The 17,718-nt window shown below is 46.1% G+C and overlaps 1 protein-coding gene across 7 annotated transcripts in view; it reads left to right on the forward strand.

The window, feature by feature from the left end:
- HDAC7 (histone deacetylase 7) overlaps positions 1-17,718 on the forward strand; it is a 1,864,336-nt gene that overhangs the window by 1,796,799 nt on the left and 49,819 nt on the right. For all 7 annotated transcript variants that reach the window (XM_069653189.1, XM_069653190.1, XM_069653188.1 and 4 more), the window contains one exon: positions 7,978-8,075. In XM_069653189.1, the coding sequence (XP_069509290.1) occupies positions 7,978-8,075 (98 nt within the window). The remainder of the gene's footprint in view (positions 1-7,977; positions 8,076-17,718) is intronic.

Genomic DNA, 17,718 nt, shown 5'->3' on the forward strand with positions numbered 1-17,718 from the left:
CCTCTCAGAATGGAGGGTCAGCATTGCTCCAATATCTAAACCATATTGGAATGTGGGTGCATGGCACACGAGGGGGGGGAGGGCAAGCGTCTCTTGGGGATTGCGTACCATGTCGACTGCGGGTTCATGCATGGGTTCTGGAACTACTCGAGTTCCGTGACCCAAACTGTTCGATCTTTGCCTTGGCTGCCAATTTAGGTCACAGTGGAATTTAAGACGGTTTCGCTGCTTCCCATGTCTCCCCCCATTGATAGCAATAGGTTATTTCATGATGCATAAGGTTTCTCTGGGTAGTGCTACTTCCAGCCAAACAACTGTATACTGGCCACGGGACATCAAGGGACCACAATGGCTGCATTTTTAGTGAAACTCAAAACATTATGCTGCTGTGTGGGTGTACTTCTATTTCAGTAGCCCACTTTGAAGTGTGCATTTTCTTTCGTTATTCTGCTCTGCTTCAGTGAGTCAAACTTTGAGAAGAGTCCTGATAATGATTTCACAGGTAACAGTAACGTGTCGCAACGCATGAGTAAATCAGGTCACCAACTAATGTTTAATTAAAAGAACGAGTATATCGGACCTGTGGCTGAAGCTCAAACCTTTCCCGTACAGTCTGAAGCAAGCTGCGTCATGGTAGGAGAAGTTTCATTACTCTCAGAAAAGGGTCAATAAGCACCCACAGTGTTGGGGAAGTAATGTGCTCTTTAATGTCTTAGCGAGCCTCCTTTGCGTTTACAGTACACGTGGCGGCCATTTTAGAATTCTTTAGAAGGACTGACGAGCAAACGGTGACCTAGGACTGTACTGGTTATTCTGGCTGAGATCTGCAACCAATGATCTGTGTCTAATGTGACCAAAAGAAGGCCTTGGAAAAAAGACCTACTTTGGTCATTTCATAAAGGGCTCAAATATTTGCATGTTCTACCAGTGTGTCGGAATGTTACGGTAGACTTTACAGACCTAATTATACACCAGAGCACAGGCGTTTCTTGTAAACTCTTCTGGAATATAAAGAGGACGCACTCTAACATTATAAATTGAATATATATAAAGCACTTTTTAAATGTAATCTCTGAAGCAATGCTGGAAGAGTGCGCGCATTGAGAGAGAGTGGCTGTTTTTCTTCTGTCTTGGTCGAGCGCAGGCAAATTGGTCCAACATTATTTTCTTCGTTTTTATTCTTTTTAGTAAGTGCATCCGTACCTTGGCCCGATTAGAATTTTCCTCCCAATGTTGCCGTCAAGTCATGGAGATTAGTTGTTGTTTCTTATTCTTGATGCTAGTGGTTAGGTGGTCTATGAAAAGTGTCCACTGTTAAATGTGGCTGGACATTATTCTGCTTCACGGACTAAAGCACGTGAACCGTTGTGCTGTGATCATTAACAAAAAAGGGTGTCATTTCAGTATGTCTTCTGGTCTTTTTGGGGACTTGGTTTCCATAGTGATAATAGAAAAATGTCTACCTTTCTGCCTGATGCCGAAAATATCACCAGCCACTCTCCATGACTACGGGAACACCCGGCTTTTGCCTTACCAGTCCATGAGCTCGCACGAGTTGTTTTTCGCAGACATTCATTTTCAATGTGTGGTTTTGTTTGTATGTGATGAGATTGTGTTACTTTTCAGTGCATAAGCACCGAGGTCTAGTAAATCCCGATGAAGTTTCCCTTGTATGTTTTGTGTGATGTTGCGGAACATACGTTTGATTGTCTGTGTTGTTATATTTCATCTTTTTAGTTTTGAATGTTGAGGTTGTTTTTTGTTTTTGTGTTTTCCTTTCACATCTTTTTGTAGGTGGGGGCAAGCCATTGTAAGAACACAACAGAGAGCATTGCTCTTCCAACTGGTCCTTTATGAAGGGCCTCTCCAATTTAACAAACAATACTTGGGCAAATAATCCCGAACCCATGGTGCAATCCCGAACCCATGGTGCAATCCCGAACCCATGGTGCAATCCCGAACCCATGGTGCATTCCCGAACCCATGGTGCATTCCCGAACCCATGGTGCAATCCCAAACCCATGGTGCATTCCCGAACCCATGGTGCAATCCTCCCGAACCCATGGTGCATTCCCGAACCCATGGTGCAATCCCAAACCCATGGTGCATTCCCGGACCCATGGTGCAATCCTCCCGAACCCATGGTGCAATCCCAAACTCATGGTGCAATCCCGAACCCATGGTGCAATGTGTAAAATGCTGCTGCGTGCAGCAATGTGCAAGATGCCTATATGCACATTAGATAGTTGGAGCATTCCCATTATCCGACCCGCCCCACCTCCAACCCCCAGACTGGACCGTAATAAACAGTTGATAAATAGTTTCACTAGTTCCTACCATTAGGTTCTTTAAGAGAACACAAAAGGAAAGTGCTACATTTTTTTCAGTTTGTACGTAGAATTACATTTTTCCATTTTGGGATTGAGTTTCTGCTTTCGGCTTGTTTTGCGTTTTGTGCATGCTCTCTGTGCTGGGTCTTCGTTTTAGGTTTTAGGTGTTGTATGTTGGTTTGGGTTGTCTTTTTTGAACTAATGTTGCTCTGTGTGAGGAGTTCCAGTTTGTCCTGTCAATTGTTAGCTCGTTTCGAGCATTGACATTTAGTTTCAAATTTAGCTCTGCAGTTGTTGTGTTTGCAGTGTGTGCAGAGTTGCTGAGTGTGACGTTTTCTTCTTTTGTCTTATCTTTTGGTGTTGGGATTCCATTTTGAGCTTCAAGCTGTACTCGTGTCTAGTTTTACTTTGTCCAGATGTGCCTTTTTTCAGTACTGAAGTTGTTTATGGTTTCATTTTACGTATTGCCTTTTATCTTTCTGTGTTATGTTGAAGTTTTCAGTTTTATATCTATTTTTTAATTGTTAACATTTATTTTTTTGGTACTCACCTCTTTGATCGTGAATTAAAAATCCCTTTTTAAAAAAATGTTTTTACGCAAGCAGGTAGATTTGCAGTGAGGTATTTGGAAAGGGTGATGGAGGGTATGTGAGGGGATGATACAGGGTTATCCTCCTCACATTTTGCAGTAAAACAATAGTTAAAAATGTGTTGGGTTGACCGACGATCACAAATATTTGGTGTTCTAGCATAGAGCTATTTTCTCAGCTGGTATGTCAGAACCCTTTTGTATTTTTGATTGTTGGTAGGTAGTGCTGCGATTTGTAGGCCTGTGTGTTTTTCTGCCTTCACATTTTAGTTTGTCTACCTCGATTAATTACATCATTACTGAATGAGGCAAGCAGAGGGCATCTCTAACTGTGGAACACTGTCTCAATAACATTAATCATATCTTAAAGAACACACAATGTCCACATCCTGCGGCAGCGGCATCTCTCATAAGCCCTTTACATAAATCAAACGGTGTGCCTTCGGCACTACAATATGTATTTGCAGTCTATCACGCAGTACCCTATAGATGTGGCTGGAGTAGATGACAACCTACTGCTTTTACATGCAAGATCTTTACATTTTCAAAACGCTCTTTCTGTCTCTTTCAAAACAACTGTGTGCCTTGTGTGTAAGAGCAGGGGAGCAAAGTACCTTTGTGCTGAAATAATTGTATTTTTACTGACTCAATTAAAGCATTTCATGGTATTCTGCTATATTGCACAGAATGTCGCGTAGAAAGTGTTAGGTTTCCAAATAGAAAATTCTAGCCTGCTGAAGACATGTGGGCCCTGCAGGTGGTTTGCAAAGCTAGCCTTTAAGGATCTGCTCCGTTGATGTTATTAAGATTGAAGATGTTCCTCGCTGGAAACAGACCAGGGCTTTCAGGAAGAAAAGCACAATGTTGCAAGAGGACTGTGTTCAATGTCTCCATCGTCTAAAATATGTGCACTATTCTTAAAACATTGGGTCCATTTAAAAGACTAAGGGGACATCTAATACATCACTCATGCGCATTGTTTTAAGCGATATAGGTGTATTTAAACTACTGTGAAATACAAATGGTGGCTTTTGGTGAAAATTGAACTCTGCAATTGGGATGTTCCAGAGTTAAACATTCAGACCTCACACGGTGGGCTCGAAGTATGCCGACATTGCCCTCGTAAAACTGCCTTCTCAGCATCAGGTCTCGCCTTCATCATGGTGATGCACATTACTGTTTAGAAAACCCCAAAACACCCTTGGGTGTGCATTATATTTAAACTGGTGCAGCCTACCCCCAAAATCAATACAGCAAATACTTTGGCTCACTGACTGCGCTTGTGGTATCCGCCATGACAGGCTCGTGGCCAGTAAGATGAAGCATGAAATGGCTCCACAGCATGGAGACACTCACGCTTTAGATCAAGAACCATTCATTTTTTTGGCTCTGCCATATTTTGGTACAGCTGAAAATGTGGATTCAGACAATTTTCAAAGAGACCCAATTCTCGCCCACTCCAACCCTATTCTACAGTAATCCTCCGGTTCTCTGCACTGACGACGTGTGTTGAAGTCCAGAAGAGACTACCTGGTTTTATTTACTCTTTCACGAGAGAAATTAGACCGTTTCGTTCTCATAACCTGCTTTCTTGTCTCTCTCTCTCCATTGGTCATTGACTTTTCCTTTGTTGTATTCCTCGTATTTCCTTTATGGGGTAACTTTGTAAAAATGGGAGTGTTTTCCCATGATTGCGAGATCGATGCCAACATCACATGGACTTTTGCAGAGACAACAGGTGGCTGCGGTTCAGGCTGTGTCGACACAGGAATGTCCAAAATGTACTTCCAGTAGGAGTTGGGTAGGGTGACCAGACGTCCCAGTTTTTCCAGGACTGTCCGGGTATTTGCGCTCCCGTCCCGGGGTCCCAAGACTTCTTAAAGTTTAAAAACCCTGTGCTGGGATTTGGGGATCGGTTGGATACCATCCCGATTTTTGGCTCGATGCCATGATTTTCCCATCGGTTTGGCCAAAAAACGGGATGATATCCACCCGATCTGCAAATCCCGTACAGGTTTTTAAAACTTAAAATAGTCTCGGGACCCCGGGCGCTCTCCTTTCTCGATCAACATGACACGGGACAGGCCACCCACATAGAAGTAGGACTAGTTTCACAGCTGAAGCTGTAGTCCTATTTCTAGATCAGTGGGCTGTCCCTGTTTTTTTATTTTCACAATTTGGTCAAGAGTTATTCTCCATCACTTTCTGAAAGCTGGGCATCAAGTTCCGCAGACAAAGGAGCACACTTGTTGATAGCAACAACAGCAAAGGAAGGACACCGAAGCAGAGCTTGCTCTGCTTGGCAGCCACATGGCAGCCACCCCATTCTTTTTTTTAATTATTATTAGGGTATTTAATGAGCACAGACCTTGTTTCGGAAGCAACAGAGAGCTTTACAAGTCACAGGGGGACTTGCACCGTGAGGTAAATGGAGATGCAAGCTAGCGGGAAGCTAACCGAGAAGGGGGAGGGCGGGCAATTTGACAGCAAGCGTTCTACAAGTAACCAGGGGAGGAAAGGGCGGAACAGATCACTCTGTCTCAGGTTAGGTTAGGAAGGGAGTTTTGTTGCTTCATCATTTTGACTTCCTTCCATGTGAACATCTTCCCGATTCCACTTGTGTTTTGCCTGTTATATATCTAATCTACATGTTTATTGAAAAAGCCAGGCGCTTAGTGTTGCTGATGAGGACTAAGGGGGGGAGTTGCGTACTTCATATGTGTGCATGCTACCTAGAGCTGGGGGATTTCATGGTTAGTGCCGAGCCAGGGCCGAGCCTGGTGGTCAGGTTCTGGCTCTAGGAGCCCACCACGGGCAGGGCCCATTAAATCCCTCTCTCTCTACCAGAAAAAGAAAAAAAAAAGAAACGAAGCCCTGGATTCCTGTCGGCACCCGAGCTGCCATCAGGGCCAGTTTTTTTTTTCTTCATATCTGGGCATTTCTTTCGATAAATGCCCAAAAAAGGAAGATAGGGCGGGGAGTGGGGCCCAGTTTAATATGTAGCTGCTGGCCTACTGAACGACTGTCTCCTGCACTGAGTGACTCCCTGTTCTGCCCCCAGCCAATCGTGTTGTCTGGGGGCAGAACAGGAAGCCATGGATTGGAGGGTGGTGTGTGGGCGGGCCTGCAGCACGCAGCGTAGCCTGAGCGGCTTTTTTTTTTTTATCGCTGATCGTGTTGATACTGGGCTGCCATGGTGGAGCCCATGGCGTCCGGAGAGACTAGCCCAGAAAGAGGGTTGGCCTGCAGCCCCCGTTTGAGCACGGGCCTCGCGAGGCTCGCCTACCTCTAATGCTACCGATCGCAGTAGATGATGTTCGCATATTTCTGGAAAGTGCAGGAAAATCAGCAGTGACGAGGAAGGCTTACAAGGTTCCTTTAATAATTAGCTTTGTATTGGTATTCATTTCAACCACATTGTTGTGGTTGTGTTTTATTTTTTAGATGCATTTAGCCAAATCATTTATTTACAATTGATATACAGCTGTTTCACACTGACACTGGCTTGGTGACACTCAAGATTATGATGGGGAATACAATGACTGGAGGAGGACCGACTGTGCCTACACCAAACTTTCCCTACGCTCCAAGCGTAGATTCCCCTCCAAGCGGAAGCACTGCTCTGCGTGTTGTTGCTGTTGCGCTACTTCGGTCCTAATTCCATGCCATTTGTGTTCCTGTTCTGGCTGCGTATCATTGGTGATCAGCTGGTTTTGTGTTCCTATTCTGGCTGCGTATTATTGGTGATCAGCTGGTTTTGTGTTCCTGTTCTGGCTGTGTATTATTGGTGATCAGCTGGTTTTGTGTTCCTGTTCTGGCTGTGTATTATTGGTGATCAGCTAGTTTTGTGGCACGTTTCTGGCTGTGTATTATTGGTGATCAGCTGGTTTTGTGTTCCTGTTCTGGCTGTGTATTATTATGATCAGCTGGTTCTGTCAGCCCATGACCCATACTCTGCTGATAAGATGGATGCAGATTCTTCGCTCTTTTGTGGTTTCACAGCTGTTAGTTTACTGTTAATGCCCTGGTTTCATGTTTAAGCCATCCAGCCTGCTGTCACGAACACTCAACTTGTTGTTAGTAAAGCTATACCACCTGGGTAATAGCCCCACTTATTTTCACTATCCCAATTTGCATTGCTCCTAATCCTGATCTTGTTACATATCTAGCTGCGCTCGCTGTCATCCACCCAGTTTAATAGTCATGATGAAGCCATTTTTTAAATGTGAGGGCTTCTTGTCAAATCATTCTGATGGCATTTTAGTTGTCCAAAGCTTTTATTGATACCCCATTTACTGTACGCCATTGGTCAACGTCGGAAGGTGCAATATGGGGCCAACCCTGCTGGGATTTGATCATGCTTCTGCAGTTTGCATACAGATCTCGTACGCAAGCACTTAACTCACTGAGCTATCTAGCTGTTGTATGCAATGTCTTCTCTTTAGTCCTCAGCTTGTTGTTAAGGTTTAGTTTGTTGTTACCCACCTTCCGTGTGTTGCCAGTAGCACATAGCTTGTTTGTGTATATATAGTAATGGTCTGCCGGAAGTTGCCACCCCTCAGTGTGTTGCTATTGTTAGTTGGTTATTTGTTGCTAGGCCTCAGATTGTTGATTCTAGCACCCGTTGTGTTAGTGGTCTCCAGCTTGTTGCCAGTAGCACTTCCTTTGGAATGTATTAGCTGGTTGCCAAGTCTTGTGCAAATCTTGTAATTGCTAGCATCCCTCCGGCAGTTAGTAGCTTGGTGCTGCTGTGGTTGGTTTTCTACTGCTTGCAGTTAGTAGCTTGGTGCTGCTGTGGGTGGTTTTCTGCTGCTTGCAGTTAGTAGCTTGGTGCTGCTCTGGGTGGTTTTCTGCTGCTTGCAGTTAGTAGCTTGGTGCTGCTCTGGGTGGTTTTCTGCTGCTTGCAGTCAGTAGCTTGGTGCTGCTGTGGGTGGTTTTCTGCTGTTCGTTACTAAAGCTCAGCTTGTTTTTTCGAGCTCTCGGTTTGTTACACTATATCCCTGCTGCCTGCCATTGTTGCGTTGTTTTCATCTAACACCCTGTTTGCCTTTTCTCCAGGTTGGGACCGGCAGTGGTGAAGGGTTTAATGTGAACGTAGCCTGGACTGGTGGGTTAGATCCCCCGATGGGTGACCCAGAATATTTGGCGGCATTCAGGTATGTTTCCTATTGTCTATCACTGCAGTTTCTTCTTTTGTAACATTGTGTCCCTTTTTGTTTTATTTCTTTTCTCTTTCCCCTGTTTTTGTTGCCCTGTCACTGTTACCCCTTTACCGCTGGATTTTAATTTCTTCTGTATATTGGCCTCAATTGTAATAACTATTCATGCTAGTCCTTCTTTCTTCTTGCCACATGTTAGGTCTGTCTTTCAGCGTGTGTCTCTTGTTAGCATCGTTGCTTTTCTTTCAAAAACGTACCTTTATTTTCTTTTCAGTTGTCCTTCTTCCTTTGCACTTTCCTGTCCTCTGTTCTTATTTCTTCATGTCTTTTACCTTTATTCTTTCTCGTCTTTATCAGTTTCTATCTGCATGTTGTATTTGTATTCATTATTTGTTTTTCTCTTTTTTCAAATTTCCTTTCCCTCCTCTCCCTCTGTCTTGCAATCTTTCTGTGTTTCATTTTATTCGCATTCTCTCCTGCATTCCCGTTTTCATCTGTAGACTTTGTTTCCCGTTCGCCCCTTCTCCCCGCGTCGTTTCTCACTAGTCCTCTTCACGCTGTTGCTTGCCTTGTGTTCTATTCCGCCGCTCGGCTTAGGTCCCTCTTTTATTTCTACATGCCTCCCTCCTTAATTCCCTCAGCTCTGTCCTTTTCTCTTGTACGACGTCCTCACACCCCCAGACTTTGACCAGCGCCGTGATTAATATCGCAAAGGCACAGCGAGCGGATGACTTGCTCCTGCCCAGGTGAGCGCATACCCGTGTGCTCGAGGCAGTCTGCCTGCCTTGAAGGGAGCCGACTGCTGCTGCTGGAGGATGCAGCTGACCCCCCCTCTCCCCGTCCCCCTGGCAAAGTCTGGTATTCACCGGGGGGTTTGAGCTCCACTCCACTTCTGCCCTCCCCATGGACGCGAAGCTACGCCTGCAACTAAACATTAAAACGGAGCAAAAGGCAAGAACATATGCTTTGCGGAAAGAAGGTTTCGGAGACCCTTGGAGATCAAACGAGCAGCACGATTTTATTGCAAACCCTTCATGACAACCAGGTCTGAAGCGAGCAATTTTATATTTAACCCCCCAGCTCCGCTTTACCCCCCCCCCTCCCCAACAGTGCTTTGATAAAAGCATTGGCTTTGAAACCAGGAGACCTGGCTATAATTCCGCTTCCCATTTTTGACAAGACTGTGATCTTGGGCAAATGGTCACAACTCTACATCTGTTTCCACGCTGGTAGAATGGCGCTGGAGTGGAACACGTTTCAGGGCTCTGCTCTAGAATCCATATGGTGTGGTATTCAATGTTTGTAGAGCCGTCGGGATAGGGAGAGGTTTTTTTTAGCAGGAGAATTGAAGGGAATGGGGTGTAGACTGTTAGTAGAGGGGGTGCAAGGAGTGCAAAAAAAGGGGCGGGGAGTGGGTCTATACATGTGCCAGCAAGCAAGGGCGCCAGGGCCAAGGTCAAGAGATGAAGTTGGCGCGCTTTCTTTGTGTTTGGAGTTGTCAGCCCCAGTGTGTTGTTTCCATCTTTCGGGCTGTCCTTGCTTGCACCATGCAAGGGAGGAGAAGGCAGGCCTACGGTGGTTGAGGTCAAGGGAAGGGATGAAGGCAGGGGTGAGTGTCTGAACTCTAAGAGAAGGAGTGGGCGAGTGATGGATCGAAAGCAACAGCAAATGGACTCGCCAGTGTGGTGCAGGGCAGTGGACACCTGTGCGTGCAGTGACGTGCCATACGCTAGGGGCGCTGTTAGCTACAATGCGCAACGAGTGGACACAGGTGCTAGAGAGGCAAGCCAACAGACCTTAAACAGGGAGCTTGGGGGTGAGCGTTTCTCATGCCCTATGGGTCACGATGGGCATTGCCAACGTATTTCACAAACTTCAATGGAAACCTTTTCAGGGGTTATCAACAAATCACTCCATTTATTTTGCACGATTTTTTTTATTTTATTATTATACATCACTTGGTATTAATGAAACCTTAGATGCAAACATATACAAAACATAAAAACATAAAACACATAAAAATCATCATTATCCTCAAAGGCCCATTCTACAGTCAAAATTTAAAATATCAGAAGAAGAAAGGAAAAAGAAAAAACAAAAGAAGAAGGAGTAGAGAGAAAAATAAGTCTAATGCTAGTTTCATCCCACAGCTAGACATTTAGTTTCCTCCATAGCAGTGAAGATTCTCCTAACCAGCTGTAATACGGCTAAGGACAATGAAAGCCGACCACCCCATCTTATGGAAGCCCACCAATCCTCCTGTGATTTCGTTGATGATTCCTCTATAAATCTCCCCAGGAGGTTATTTCTTATAGAATTGAGGGGCTCACATACTAGTACTAAATGCTGCAAAGTCTCCTTCTATTACAAAATCGACAATTCAAGATTTTTACTTCATGGGCCTTTGTTCTCCTTGATGTAACCTCTCGTGTTGGATGAAGGTGCAAACGGAGTCTCAAAAAGTTTTGCCGCTCCAATTTTGAGGGAAATTTAGCAAGGTAGGACATCACATGGCCTCTTTTGTACTATTCCTCAGGATCGTCAGCAAATGATTTGTACTATTTCACCTTCTGCTCAGTCTGGATCCAATCCAAATCCAACAATTTATACTTCAATCTTGTTGGTGGTACGGCCAGTGAATGACGTGGTGCTCCCTACGGCTGGCAGTTATGAATAATATCACTGGGTCAATATGCCTCAAATGTATGATTTGAAAAATGTTTCCTAAAATGGCAGCCCCCGCCGCAGTACTTTTCAAGCAGTTTGTAGAAAAGAAGCACATGTCTCTATTTTTGACGCAGTTGAGCCTGTCTGCATCTCATCCTATCGCGCCAATTTTTGAGCTTTGAGGCTTGCCTCTTTTCTCTCCATAGTCTCTGCTTTGGTCACTTCACGTCGAATCCCTTCCCTGCAACTCCGATATTGATACATGTGGCTTACTGCGCATCACTTTATCAAGCCTCTCTGGTCACGCTTTTTTCAGCATCTTCGCTGGTTATGTACCCTTTACAGGCTTCCCGCTCCATGCCGTCACTCTCTTCTTGTCACTCTTTACAGGCTTCCCGCTCCCTGCCGTCACAAGGTGGCTTCCCGCTCCCTGCCGTCACTCTCTCCTTGTTTCGCTGTACCCTTTACAGGCTTCCCGCTCCCTGCCGTCACTCTCTCCTTGTTTCGCTGTACTGCCGTCACTCTCTCCTTGTTTCGCTGTACCCTTTACAGGCTTCCCGCTCCCTGCCGTCACTCTCTCCTTGTTTCGCTGTACCCTTTACAGGCTTCCCGCTCCATGCCGTCACTCTCTCCTTGTTTCGCTGTACCCTTTACAGGCTTCCCGCTCCCTGCCGTCACTCTCACCTTGTTTCGCTGTACCCTTTACAGGCTTCCCGCTCCCTGCCGTCACTCTCACCTTGTTTCGCTGTACCCTTTACAGGCTTCCCGCTCCCTGCCGTCACTCTCACCTTGTTTCGCTGTACCCTTTACAGGCTTCCCGCTCCCTGCCGTCACTCTCACCTTGTTTCGCTGTACCCTTTACAGGCTTCCCGCTCCCTGCCGTCACTCTCACCTTGTTTCGCTGTACCCTTTACAGGCTTCCCTCTCCCTGCCGTCACTCTCTCCTTGTTTCGCTGTACCCTTTACAGGCTTCCCGCTCCATGCCGTCACTCTCTCCTTGTTTCGCTGTACCCTTTACAGGCTTCCCGCTCCATGCCGTCACTCTCTCCTTGTTTCGCTGTACCCTTTACAGGCTTCCCGCTCCATGCCGTCACTCTCTCCTTGTTTCGCTGTACCCTTTACAGGCTTCCCGCTCCCTGCCGTCACTCTCACCTTGTTTCGCTGTACCCTTTACAGGCTTCCCGCTCCCTGCCGTCACTCTCTCCTTGTTTCGCTGTACCCTTTACAGGCTTCCCGCTCCCTGCCGTCACTCTCACCTTGTTTCGCTGTACCCTTTACAGGCTTCCCGCTCCATGCCGTAACTCTCTCCTTGTTTCGCTGTACCCTTTACAGGCTTCCCGCTCCATGCCGTCACTCTCACCTTGTTTCGCTGTACCCTTTACAGGCTTCCCGCTCCCTGCCGTCACTCTCACCTTGTTTCGCTGTACCCTTAACAGGCTTCCCGCTCCCTGCCGTCACTCTCTCCTTGTTTCGCTGTACCCTTTACAGGCTTCCCGCTCCCTGCCGTCACTCTCTCCTTGTTTCGCTGTACCCTTTACAGGCTTCCCGCTCCCTGCCGTCACTCTCTCCTTGTTTCGCTGTACCCTTTACAGGCTTCCCGCTCCATGCCGTAACTCTCTCCTTGTTTCGCTGTACCCTTTACAGGCTTCCCGCTCCATGCCGTAACTCTCACCTTGTTTCGCTGTACCCTTTACAGGCTTCCCGCTCCCTGCCGTCACTCTCTCCTTGTTTCGCTGTACCCTTTACAGCATGGGGCACATTCAAATGCGTCAAATCCCTCTGGGGTCTATATGTTCATTATATATTGAAATGCATTGACTTATTTTCCCTCCTCTGGCCCAACCTTACTGAATGTATGTCTGTGCAGCACTATTGTGCCTGCTCTCTAGAACACCATACATTTATGAAAATACAGCTGACATATTCAGAAAACACGATTTGAATGGGATATTTGTAGTTTAAAAGTTGTTGCCAATTAGTTTGTCTAATGCACATTCAATTGCGAGGACCCTTTGTGCAGCGTGATAGCAAATAAGTGAACAGTCACGTTCTGGCCTTTTTTAGGGTCCACCAAAGGGACAGAATTGGTCATTCTGGCCTGATTTCCTTTCCAGGCGTTTAGATGCCACTCCAGATCTGAAACTACTGTATGTAGATGTGCCAGCCTGAGGCGCGGGCAGGGGCATCTCCATCACGGATGCAGCTTTTCAGAATAGCCCTGCTTTCCACTTGTTACTGCAGCAGCCATGTCGGGACCTTATTGAAGGGAAGGGACCCGTCTTTGCCAAAGTGAAGCGCTACAATTCTATGGAGCAAAGCCCATTTGTTCTCCTTTCTGTTCCCTTTGCTTCTCTATAGATTGCGCTCTGGGACCTGCAGTCCTTTGTTATTGCGTGTTCGAGGAGGTATAGATTACACATTAAGCACTGGGGGAGCGATTCCCACCCGACACGGGACAGTTGCATCTCTCCATCGCACTTTTCTCTCTTTCCTTTACCGCAGCTTCTTTGAACGGCCCTTCTTCACCTCTGCAAAGTTTCGCCAGTTTAAATGTTGATAGGGTTGCCAAAAAAGAACTCCAGACAGACATGTGGTTAAAAAAAAAATAGTTGCAAGTGTTAGCTATCCATTTTCTCAAATGAACTCCTGAAAAGAGGGGCTTTTGTCATCAGATTGAAGAGTCAGTTCAACCCCCCCACCCCTTCAGGTGAATTGCACATAATGTATTTTTTTAGGTCTGAATGTAGAGAGCATTCACACTCTCCCACATGTGTTGAGAATTTGCTTTCCTGAGTTGAAGTGAGCTATACAAGTACTTTCAGAGCAGCCCCTCTGGAGCATAGGGTAAGTATTTAGGAGCAACACTGGGCCCCCATCTGGTGCACCACACTAGATCGGCAGGCCTCTTCTTTCAGTTGTCACTTGCAAATTGCGTTTTGAGTGACTAAGGCGCAGAGCTTTAAATTGCCATTTTAATATTGAATTTTGGTTCCATTTAGCACATTGTTGCTTTGCAGATCTGCATTGCTACGGTGTTCCATGACGCCCCCTCTTATAGTCCATATAGACCACGCGTGCCCACCAATCTGCACTCTTGTCATTCCTCCTCTCCGCCAATTTAACTCCTTTCCCCCACCTCGCTTTACCTCACCTATCTTTGATTCCCCCCTCTTTCCATGAGTCCTTCACTCCATCTTATATTTCTTCTCACTCTCTTTACTCTCCTCAGACTGTACGGACCGTCCCTGTTCTCCACCACTTTCTATTATGCCCCTGCCAATTGCCCCGCCCACAAAAGGCACCAAAAGGCCTCCTGGCCACCTTCTCTGATCTCACGTTTCCTTCCCACCTACCCCCCCCATTACCTCTTGCTTTCCTTCACCTACTCTTACTCCTCTAACACTCAGGCTCTGCAATGCTCAAAATGTCGGCAATCAAACCATCCTTAGCCCTTGCACACTTGCTCTACTACCTTTTTGCACTCCTCCCTCTTTCAAAAGAGGTGGTGCGGTTGGCCTAATGGGGAAGACCCATTCCTCTGCCCACCCTCTGACTTTATGCCACTCTCTTTTTAATACACTTGTACCCAATTCCTCACTCTCACCAGCTACATGAATGATCAGGTCTGTGCCCTGTAAACTCGTTCTTCTCTGATCTGGAACTCATCCATGGCTCCACGTCCACTGAACCCTGTTTAAAAATGTAAGCTCCCTGCAAAGTCTCTGCCCATCAATCTGAACTCTACCTCCTCCTCTGCCCACGCCCGTACCCCACTTCTCATTCTACCCACTCACTTTCAAGGGAACTCTATTGACCTTATCTTCCCCTTGTCCCCTGCTCCTCACATCCCACATTGGACCCCGCCCCTTCTGACCATTTAATCCTCCACTTCAGTATTTCTGCCCCACTCATTCTCTATAACCTATCTTCCCTGCTATCTCTAAATGTATGTGGACCTGATTCCATGCGCCCCACATAACCAATAGACCACCACATGTGAACAGGCCCCTCAGACTTCATCCCTGCTCCCCTTTAACCACAACTATCCCTCATGTATGTTCCCCCTTTTTACCCATCCCCCTAGCCCTTGACCATCCCTCCAAAGGTCCTCTTCCATGAAGACATTCAATACCACGTTTGTAGCAAGGACGGACTACACCTCTCTCGCTTGCTTATGCGAATGCCATGCTGTCCTTTATCATAGCTCTCGACTCTGTCAAATGTTTGTACTTCAATCAAATTACTTCTCTTCAAAAATGTCCTCCACACAAAAAGCCACTCTGGCTCCTCCTCACTCCTCAGCGGTCTTTTCTTCCTTCTCCACTAATGACTTTGCACACCACTTCTCATCTAAAATGAATACGAATTGAGGAACCATAGCCACCACCCCACTTCATTCTCCATCACCCCCTGTCTCGGCTACCTCCTTCCTGTATTATTTCCTCCCAAAGTTCCCCAGTGGTTTAGCACCCACCCTAAGGCTGCCAACCTCTCTTCCTGGCTTAAACCTGTGCCCTGCAAATGGGTCACTGAGCTGCTACTTCTAACCTGCTCCCACCTCTCCCCTCTTTTCATCTTCTCCTTCTGCCTTGGAATCTTTCCAGTCTGGTTTGAGGTAGACACCCTCCTTCCTATCCTAAAGAACTCCTTGCTGACCAGCATAATCCCACCAACCTTAAACCTGTATCTCTCCTTCCATCTATTGTGAAACAGTCAAACTCCCAGTCTTTAGTGAGAGATAATCTTACCTGCACACTATTACCACATGGGCCCTCTCCAGTACGGATTGTGCAGCCATCATTCTATAGAATAGTGCCTCACTCAGGTTTCTAACGTTCGGACTTCTGCTCACTACTGTAAATGATCCTCTATCCTAATACCGCTGTACCTCTTGGACACGTTTGATACAGTGGACCACTCCATTCTTACTTGGACCCTCGCCCCCCTCCTGGTTGGTGTTCCCCAATGCTTCGACTTTGGCCCCTTACTATTCAACAGTACAACTAACGGTTGACGCCTCCTACTCCTGTCATCTGATTTCATTCTTGGGGTTCTCCTACCACCTCTTTGCAGGTGACATGCAACTAGTCTTCTCCTCCCCCACTTGTATTCCTGTCCTCTCTGCCAGGTTCTCTGATTGTCTCTCTGTGAACTGCCACGGGGTGGTATTTCATTGTCTTATAACTTTCTCTACCAATACCAAAAAGTGATCTACCTTCCTGTCCAAAATCCCCAACACTGAATTCCATTCTTAATTCTGTCCTGTGTAAATTCAGTTCCATCAACCTCATGTGTCTGTCTGCACCATGTATTCCCCATCATCACCAGCCAGTTGCTCACTACCTCCCCATTGCTCAGGGTTTAGACCTTAACTCTTCCCAAGCAGGCCTTTTTCCTTCTTGTACCCAGATATGTTTTGTCCTGAAATTGGTATGTTTACATGTGTGTTCCAGCCCTGTGATAATGTTTCTGCTCAGGGTGTGTTTACTTTTGTGTGACAAGTTTGAGCCGAAGCATTTAATGACACATTTTACTGAATTAGTCGCTGCATTCAGTCATGAGGATAGGTTTTTACTTTGTGCGTTTCCTTGTTATGTCACGACTTTAAAATGTGGAAAGTAATGAATGTTTACACTATAATAAATTAATCTCTGCATTATATGTGAAAATGCTTGCTTGTAGGTAAGGCTCCCAGTCGTATGGTATTTACTTTTGCACCATTTCCATCTGTATTTATCCACATTTATTTTTTGCTTTATAATAAAATAAGTTGACACTACTATTTTTTCCACATTTATTTATATTTAAAAAAAACACATTCACACTTGGATTTCTGTAATGGGAAGCTCCTTTTTTCAATCTCTCATGTTACTTTGCTCAGAAATTGGCCAGCAATGCATGACTGACACCTTAAAGACCCAACCAATAGACTTGCATTTCTGTTTTTATCAATTTTTGTTAATAAATACAAAAAGGAAAAATAGTTATTTCTGTCTGTATTTATTTGTAAAAACGGAAACGGGGATCCTTACTTACAGGTAAGCATTTCATACAATAGTGAACATGTTTGCATACAATTTTAGACAGCTGCAAGGATCGTAGGGTTCTGTAGCATCCCTTCTTTTCCTTAAATTAGTATGTGGTATTGTCACACCACTGTCAATCCACTGAACACTTTCAAAATACCTTTTGTAATCTGTCCAGTGTGAAAATATCACCTGGTTTACAGAAGGAAAAAGCATCCGTGTTTAAGCCAAACGGGGCTTTATGGGTATGCAAATAAAGCCTGTCTGAATGCTGGGGCTTGCTCAATATTTTGGCAGACATTATGAAGTTAAAAGGTTAAACATTCTCTTCAGTGGCACTTAAACATGCACAATGTGCCCCCTGCTACATCCAACTCTCTCTCCCTAAATATCTCCCGCTAGTGCCCTTCAGTAGTCTATCACCAACTCTCTGCAGATCAGATGCTTTTCCAAGCAGAGCGTGGGGTCTAGATCTCTCTCTTTGGCAGGTGCCTCCCTCTGGAATGGCCTCCCTGCTCCTCTCAGAATTGAGCCGGATCTCCTTAAGTTCCGGAAGTTTCTCAAGACCCTCCTTTTCTCTTCTTCCTTCCCTCTCCCCCTCCAATGCTAATGTCCCCCTCTGCCACATTAACTGGCTGTCTGGTCCCTTCTGAGTCCTACAGGGCACCAGGCCCTCCTAGCGCAGTCTACCCCATCACCCTGTTCTCCCTGACCTAACCCCCTCCTAACCTGAACCTGCACTTGCAGGGTCCCCTTCCCCTGACTAGCCTGGTGGGGTGTGCATCCCTACCGAGGCTGGTCCACACCCGTCCTCGCATGGGGTCCTCTCTACCTGCACTCCCTGGCACTTGCCCATCTGGGCTCCCCTTAGCACTTGCCTAGGCCCAGGGACCCTCCTCCCCTCCCCTGCACTTGTATGCCGCCACTCAGCCACGCACTTCCTTCTG

The sequence above is a fragment of the Ambystoma mexicanum genome, chromosome 3q (assembly GCF_040938575.1).
Source record: "Ambystoma mexicanum isolate Mex_15411 chromosome 3q, UKY_AmexF1_1, whole genome shotgun sequence".
NCBI classification, from domain to species: domain Eukaryota; kingdom Metazoa; phylum Chordata; class Amphibia; order Caudata; family Ambystomatidae; genus Ambystoma; species Ambystoma mexicanum.